The sequence below is a fragment of the Rutidosis leptorrhynchoides genome, chromosome 8 (assembly GCF_046630445.1).
Source record: "Rutidosis leptorrhynchoides isolate AG116_Rl617_1_P2 chromosome 8, CSIRO_AGI_Rlap_v1, whole genome shotgun sequence".
Lineage (NCBI taxonomy): Eukaryota > Viridiplantae > Streptophyta > Magnoliopsida > Asterales > Asteraceae > Rutidosis > Rutidosis leptorrhynchoides.
The window spans coordinates 45,823,887-45,832,971 of record NC_092340.1 but is presented as its reverse complement, the minus strand read 5'-3'; the positions used below and the strand labels follow the sequence as shown (position 1 = coordinate 45,832,971).

Below are 9,085 nucleotides of genomic sequence, written 5' to 3'. Positions count from 1 at the left end.
GAAACATAAAACAGGTTTCATGTACAAAAATACAATACGACACACTATGGTATAAACGAAATGTGTTTTTCTTTTTACTTTTATTGTTGGGACTGCATATTGATCGTACTAATTGGACACCTACTATTGAAATAACATAACTCATAATAGTGGCATTTTACATGCCAAGGATTTACAATTTACAAAAAGAAAAAAGAAGGTAAAAAAAACTATACAGTTTGAGTGTGTTTGGAAAACTTAACCCAGCCCGTAAAAAACTACCCAGTTCAACCATCAGGCAAACAGCTGTATAAGTTTGCCATTACAGATCTGGAAATTGGTTGGTACTTGAAATACTTGTGCAGTAAATTTATGCTGAACCAAATCATATTGTATCGAAATGGAGCAGTGAAACTATAGATTTAAGACCAAATAAACGAGCAAGATGACTATAGCCAAGAACCGAGGTTTACTTAATTAAACTCCGACAGTGTTAACATTTGTCAAAAAAACAGGGTACAAGCGCATAAACAAACAAACAAACATACATACTAGGACTCTTTAGCAACACTTGACCCAAGGGCCAGAAAAAACTACAGAATCTAGGTTGCATTATGTGACATGAAATTACCTAACCTCCCCTTTTGAAGCCATCCTTCTCCTCGGTCAAGACCTCAATTCGGGACTGAAGAATGTTGATCATTGCTTGGGCCCGCATCACTTCAATCTTCATAGTCTCTCTTTCCATTGAAACGTTAAGAATCTCATTTTCCAAATTACTTATAAACTTTAAGTATCCGGGAGGCACAGATTTTTCAAGTGTAGCAGCATCAAATGAGGGTTGACTAGCAGATAGTTGACTTTTATTTGGGTCAACAGACTGTAGCAGAGTAAACTCCATGAGTGCAGACGAGGTCCTTGGGTCTTGGTCTTGGTCTTGGTCTTGACTCATGGTCGAGTCTTCTGAACCGTTCCCATTGCTGCCAATGGTGGTGTTTGGATCATCCTGTCTTGATCTTTTAGTGTCAAAGAGTGAGATTGTCTCTAGCTCGGGTCCATGATCGACGACACAATCTTCGGACCTTTCCCTTTTGCAGACAAATGGGATGGTCTGATAATCCACCACTGGCTCACTTCGCAACGGGATCACGGCGGCAGCTTCCTACGAAAAAAGAGTTTGAAATTAATCAATTATCAACAGAAGATCATATGTTGCGATTTGAATCTATAGTCATTTATATTTATAACCAATAGTCTATTAAAACAGCCATTTTAAATGACTAATCTGTTTACAGGGAAACAAATTTATAACCATGCAATTTATAAGTGAACGTGAACCCTACGGATTTTATTCCTGTGTGAGAGTAAATCACTTTATTAATTCGGCAAAAAAAACATAAATAAAGAATTAATTCACCCCCGGTTATAGAGAAGACCTTTTCACTAATGTAGAACCACAATATCAAGAATGCTTACGAACTCCATTGATAAAAACAACAATTCTTACAATCTACAAATTTAAATGGTATACATATATATTTGTTCACACACTGACACACACTGAAACCCACACACACACACACTAAGACTGCTATTATCGGTCTCCGTGGTTGATCGCCATTGGAGCTCTGTTGCCAAGCACACAATACTAGCAACATGTCATTGGAGCTCCCTTCAAAGACCGTGGTTCACCATGTCGTTGTTGAGCATATTCAATCACCGAGCATTTGGCTTTTTTTTGTTGTACATTACCCACTATGAGTGGTACATTGTATTAATTAATTAATTTAGGTGGGTCCATTTGATGGTAAATATGTATGTCATGGATACCAGTGTAAAGTGATGGGTTAGTGATAGAAAGAAAGTGTTGAGGTGACGTTGATGTGGCATAGTGTGGTTGTTTGACAGGTGTCATGGATAAGAGTAGTCTAATACACAGACATACAAGAGATACATAGGCAGATCTAGGAATCGAAGTCACGGGTGTCACTAGTTAAAGCTCAAACAAATGTACACTATCCAATGGTGCCACACACAAAAAAAATCTACACTATATAGGGGTTCTATCCAGTGGTGTCACTAGTTAAGATCTTAAAAAAATTTCCACTAGATTGCGTATTTCAGTGGTAGCCCGTGCTACAACTGCTAGTAAAGTAAATTCGCCCTTGCAAGAGAACAACGGGAATAAATACTATATGGAAGGTAAATGTACTCAATTTTAGGTCAAAAACAACATAATACAAACGCACTTACGCCTAAATATTACATATTACATATATGTATAATAACTACATAATCAGCAATTCCCTCTTTCCTCAACCTCCCAGGTTTTTTCTTGCTGGAAATTCATTAAAACCCCAATTTAAAATAATCTCAATTCATTTCAATTCCTCAACCACACTCTGCTTGCAAGTATGCCTTTTTTTCTCTCCCTTTGTTGTTGCTTTTATTTTATAATTTATTTAGTGTTGAAGATCTCACCTTAGATTTCAATTACCTTATCAAGTACTATATGTTTTGTTTTTGGAACTGGGTTTTGATTTTTATAATATTACTCAACAAGATTAAAAGACACCTCCACTAGCAATTAATCCAATTTGTTTTTGCGATCCCAACGAAACCTGTTTTGCCGGAAACGGGATATCCACGCGCCGCTAGAAGCTCTTTGCCGGAATTGTACTTTCGCCGGCCAACTGATACCGGAAAATTATTTTTCCGACTGGTTCTTGTTTCTATCCCTTTATACGCTCCTTTAAATTGTTTAACCCTTTTGTCTTTGGTACATCCTTTATAGTCGAAGGTGATTTCAATTTATATTATCATTATCATCTTTATATAAACATAATAGTCTCCATTATAGTCTTTCCTGGTGTTTAATTTCTATCCCTTTAATTATTTATGCTACTTATATACTCCGTATTATATTAATTTGTATTATATTATTAGTTTTTAGAGCTAGTAAATTTGTATAACTTTAACTTAATTATTATCTGTATCATTCACTATTATTTATTATTATTAAGTATTATTATTATTCTTTATTTTTATTTTTTTTACTGTTACTGTTATCCATAATTTTTTGCTGGTAGCAATTGAATCTGAAACTGACTTATACCATCTTCATTTATTTAGTTTTTAATTAACTGGTAATATAGATATTCCCATACCCTTACACTTAATAATTGGACACTGTTTTTCTTAGTTTTTTATACGAATTTAACTTATTCATTTTTTTTTACTTGTACTGGGTCACCTTTTTAGTGAATAAAGTAATATAGATCCTACGCGTACTTATGGTCACTTGAGGTCATGTTCTCCTAATTTAGGGGCGGGTAGGCCTAGAGGGGTTAGAGGTGGTTGTAGGGTAGCCACCCTTGGTAGGATTAGAGTGGGTAGCTGGAATATAGGAACCTTGACTGGTAAGAGGATTGAGCTCGTTGATACCTTTCGTAAGAGTAATGTAGACATTGTGTGTGTTCAAGAGACTAGATGGAAGGGTGAAGAGGCGATAGAGATTGAGGACTATAAGTTGTGGTACTCGGGTTCTGGGATAGCACGGAACGGGGTAGGTATCTTTTTAGGTAAACTACATATAGATAACGTCGTTGACGTGGGCAGGTTTAGCGATAGGATTATGTCGGTTAGTTTAATTATTAAGGAGGAGACTTTCACGGTCATTAGTGCATACGCACCTCATGCGGGTTTAGGTGATGCCGAAAAGAAGAGTTTCTGGGAATTGTTAGATGAGGTGGTGAGGGGGTGCCCAGCAGACCATCGACTGATTATAGGTGGTGATCTGAATGGACATATAGGAGCGGAGACAGAAGGTTATGAGGGAGCCCATGGGGGCTTTGGGTTTGGTCCTAGAAATGAAGAGGGGCGCTCAATTCTTGAGTTTGCCATTGCCTACGAGTTGGTGGTAGCAAACTCTTTCTTCAAGAAGAGGGATGCTCAGTTAGCCACTTTCCATAGCGGGGATCGTAGCACCCAGATTGACTTTTTGCTTCTTCGTAAAGGGGAACTTAGGACCTGTAGGGACTGTAAGGTCCTTCCAGCTTTGACGTGCTCCTCCCAGCACAGATTGCTGGTCATGGACCTAGTCACTAAGGGAAGAGTTGGCAGGAGGGCTAGGGTTGTACAACCTAGAATCCTTTGGAAGAACCTCTATGGAGCGAATGCGGAGACTTTTAGAGCGAATGTTGTTGAGAGATTGAGTGTAGAAGGGGATAACGTTGCCCCTACAGAAGCAGACCAGTTATGGAATCGCATGGCGTCCACTATCAGAGATGTGGCAAAAGAGACCTTAGGAATGGCTACAGGGACATCGAGAGCCCATAAGAGTAGAAGAGAGTCGTGGTGGCTTAGTGACGATGTCCAAACGAAAGTCGCTTTAAAGCAGGCGAGGTTTAGGGAGCTCATTACTCTTGGAGAAGGGTCACATGAAGAGAGAACTAGGGTAGAAGAAAGATATAAAGAAGCTAAAAGAGAAGCAAAGAAGGCCGTAGCAATTGCAAAAGACAAAGCATACGAAGATTTATATAGGAAACTAGACTCTAAAGAGGGAGCTAATGACGTATATAGGATAGCCAAAGCTAGGGAGCGAAGAAGCAGGGACTTAGGTAACATCAAATATATCAAGGATGTAGCGGGTCAAAGTATAGTAAGAGAAGATCTTATTAGGAAAAGATGGGAAGATTATTTTGCATCTCTTTTCGGTAGGGGAAGACCAGAGCGGAACGGTGAATCCCACGAGGTTCGGGAGTTTCAAAACAACTGTTTCTGCACGATGATTAACGAGGAGGAAGTTAGATTGGCCCTACGAAAGATGGGGAGAAACAAAGCAGTAGGACCGGATCAAATTCCGATTGAGGCGTGGAAGTGCCTAGGAGGCGATGGGGTTAGATTGTTGACAAACCTTTTCAACACGACGTTTAGAAGCGCAAATATGCCTATGGAATGGAGACTCAGTGAGGTTATTCCTATTTACAAGAACAAGGGAGATGCGCAAATATGTAGTAATTATAGAGGCATAAAGTTACTTTGTCATACTATGAAGCTTTGGGAAAGAGTGATGGAGACGAGGCTCCGACGCGAGACAAAGGTTTCAGAGAACCAATTCGGTTTCATGCCAGGTCGCTCGTCGATGGAAGCTATTCACATAGTTAGAAGCCTTATGGAGAAGTGTAGGGAAAAACAAAAGAACCTACACATGGCATTCTTAGACTTGGAAAAAGCTTATGATTGTGTCCCGCGTGAGCTGATTTGGAAGACGCTTAATGTTAGGGGTGTCCCAAGTAGATATATAAGATCTATTAGAGATATGTACGAGGGGGCGAAGACTCGTGTACGCACGGCGGTAGGAAACACAGAGTTTTTCCCTGTTGAGGTAGGCCTACATCAAGGATCTGCCCTTAGCCCTTATCTTTTTGCTTTGATCCTAGACGAGTTGACTCATAGGATACAAGACAACATCCCATGGTGCCTGATTTTCGCCGACGATATTGTATTAGTTTCGGATTCCCAGGATGAGCTTAACAGAAGGCTTGAGCAATGGAGGATCGCCTTAGAATCAAATGGCCTACGGATTAGCAGACTTAAATCGGAGTACCTTAGATGTGATTTCAAGAAGAGTGAAGAGGAACACGACGATATAGTGGATATCCGAATTGGGGATCAGATTTTACCCCCGCAAGGGTCCTTTAGATATTTAGGCTCGATGCTTCACAATTCGGGAAGGATAGATGAGGACGTGACGCATCGTATACGTGTAGGATGGTTGAAGTGGAGGGCTGCGAAAGGGGTGTTGTGCGACAAGAAGGTGCCCCTTAAGCTGAAAGGGAAATTCTTCAAGGTGGCAATCAGACCAGCCATGTTGTACGGATCAGAGTGTTGGCCAATGACGAAGGCCCAAGAGAGGAGAATGGAGGTGGCAGAAATGAGGATGCTTAGATGGACGTGTGGTAAGACCATGCTAGATATGATACCAAATGGAGTTTTTAGGGAGAAATTGGAAGTTGGGAACATCATCAACAAACTTAGGGAAGGACGACTTAGATGGTTTGGGCATGTCAGGAGGCGCCCAATTTTAGCCCCGGTTAGGAGAGTCGAGACCCTCGCCGTTGGCGGCGTAAGGAGAAGGGGTAGACCTAGACGTAGGATGGAGGATAGATTGAAGCTGGACATGAAAGAGCTTATACTGACGGAGGACATGACTTTTGATAGGAGCCTGTGGAGGAGTAGAATTAGGATAATTGAGTAAGTGTTTTTTTTTTTTTTTTTTTTTTCAATGTTTTTATTACATTTATTGTACAACTACATACATAACTATAACTAGTTATTCTATAGTTACACTATATATACCCCTCCACATAGTATATATGCACCTGTATCTATCTATATGTATTTAGGCTATATACATGTACCGTTGCATATGTGTGTATCTATATATGTATCTATGTATCTAAGTAACATGTATTGGTGTATGTATGATTGTCTGTCTTGTTTCTGTACCTAGGTATATATATCTACGAATTTACCTATATGTATATATGTTTAAGCATGGGTTTTATCCATGCTTATGTGTGGTGCGTGTGTGTGTGTATATATATATATATATATATATATATATATATATATATATATATATATATTTATTTTGTTTGTTTGTCTGTATGTCTACTTGATTTTAAATGGTTTTGTGCTCTATATGATTCATGCTATTTGCCCTACTGTTGTGCAATACTGCTATTTGTGTTCCCTTTTTGGTTACTGTGTTTGGTTGCATCTTGCTAGGCGCACATAACCCTTACAGGTACGTATCTTTTGCCCTATCTATTTCGTTTTTATGAGCACATCTGGCCGGAGGTCCTTTTTGGAAGCAATCTCTTTTGCTCTAGAGTAGAGGGAGGGACGACCTTATCTAGGCGCGGGTTCTATACTCGCGGGTGGAGTAGCGACTTCCTTCTAATCTAGGGTACGAGGAATGATTGTCTACACCCACCTCTCCCATACCCCACTTTTGTGGGATTGGGTATTGTTGTTGTTGTTGTTGTAGTATAATAACTACATATATAAACATGTGATAATACCTGTCCAATTTCATTTCCTTGAGCTTGAGTTTCATCATCAACGTTCATATCATCCTCTGTCTCTATACCAGGAACCATAAGTTTTATATCATCTTCCCATTCCTCCTCAAGAAACGGTGCATAACGTTGTTGGTCACCATTAGCCGGCCCTAAAACACTCTTTTGAAAAATTTTACAGAGCACAAACGTATCCTTTTCCCCCACACACAAAACAAGACAACAAAATTATTTTCAATTCAAGTTTACAATAATACAAATAAAATGCAAGTACACTTCCCTGGTTTAAAGTCCACACCTGCGCTACGCCAGCTGTCACCAATTCTTGATCCACAAGTCTATATTCATGCATCACCCAATTAGTGCGTTTCCCATCTGGGGCTCGCCCACTATGAAACACCAATGTTCTCTTCATCCCTATAATTTCAGACTTATGGCGTACGGCTCGGTCCCTTCCGGTTGTCTTCCAATACCCGTTACGAGTAGAACGGTTCAAACGACCACCATTTCCATGTTTCCTATCCACAGGAGTAAAGAAGTACCATTCAAGGTCTCTTGTCTTCAAATTCGAATAATCTAACAATTTATTATTAATAATATTAGGTTACATACCTCAAGCTTAACACAAACTTCACATAGTAAGAGTCTTCATATTAACCTAAGTTTCTCATCCAAAGCTTCACCAATTTTCACATATAAATTAACACATAAATCTATTATAATTTCTACAGTTAACAGTTTTTTACTTCCCATTTAAACTTTCACATATATACATAAACATAATAAAACCCCCTAACACATCAACAGCATAACCTAGTTACTACAATTTGGGGAAACTAAAAAATCATAAAAAAAAGAAAAAAAACAATAATAATTAATTAGATCATAAATTTATTAAAATACCAGCAAGTTCCCAGGGTTCTGATTTGTACACATCAAATTCAGAAACAGCTTCAATCCGAAACGGCTTACCACAAGCCTTACGCCTTAAATAATACCTAACAAGTTCCTCATCCGTCGGGTGAAACCGGAATCCAGGTGCTAAAGACGTCGGCGGTGACGATTGTGGTGCTACCGGAGCCAGCACCGTCGCCGGTGGTCCTGCAGTCATCGATTCAAGACTCATCTCCTTGTCTTCTATTTTTGTACCACAAATCAAACACTCGTGTGTGCATGAATCACTAATTTCTGACTTTTTAAAATTAAAAATAAGCAGAAATTAAGATTAAGATATTACATTAATTTAGATTAGATTGCAATTGTAGATGTAGCAATTGAAGTAAAGGATGAAGAAGATGCACATGATTGTGAAAATGAAAATGAAAATGAAAATGGATGCTTGCTTGACACGGAAATCGAAGCCGTAAAACTAGAGAGAAGAGCAAGTGTTATATGAGTGAAATCTGTTTCTTTTGCTGGGGGTTCTAGATGGATAATTTTGTATTTTTTTTTTTCTTTTTTACAATTGTAGGAGAAACTAACTGACTCGCATTGTTTAAATAAAATAGACTTTTTTTTTTTTTTTCCTGCTGATCCCTCTATTATACTCAAAATCACTAATAGCGTCATTTGATTTCTAATTTGGCTTTTCGAATCCTTTGTTTTTCTTAATTTGGCAATCCACATCCCTCCGTCTAAATTCAGTTAAACAAGTCCGTTAAGTCATGCCATGTGCCTTGCATGTAAGGGTAAATTCGTCTTTTTACTCTTTTCTTCACTAAAAACGAGGGACCACCGGTGCAATTATGATTTATATATTTTTAATTGATAAATTTATAAAAATAAAAATCTATACATTTGGTTTCGTTGTGAATCCAACCATCCAATTATACACGGTATATTGGTCATTTTATGTCCTATCTTTTACAGTATTTAAAAATATGGGTATGTCATTTTATTTGCAGGAAAAAAAAAAACATATAAGTATGATTCACTCGGTTAAGGTCAGATTCATTTTCTAAAACCCTAGATATGTATAGTTTCCGTCTAAATCTCATAAATTTCCTGAATTTATATCTTAA

General features: G+C 38.3%; 1 protein-coding gene across 1 annotated transcript; it reads right to left on the bottom strand.

Annotated features, from left to right (window-relative positions):
• Positions 1–431: 431 nt before the first annotated feature.
• Positions 432–8,516, bottom strand: LOC139862762 (NAC domain containing protein 50-like). The gene is made up of 4 exons (XM_071851387.1): positions 7,968–8,516; positions 7,363–7,640; positions 7,068–7,259; positions 432–1,141 (listed from the first exon to the last, which is right to left on the bottom strand). The coding sequence occupies exons 1-4, from the start codon at positions 8,188–8,190 to the stop codon at positions 611–613; spliced, it is 1,224 nt and encodes a 407-aa protein (XP_071707488.1). The 5' UTR covers positions 8,191–8,516; the 3' UTR covers positions 432–610.
• Positions 8,517–9,085: the final 569 nt, after the last annotated feature.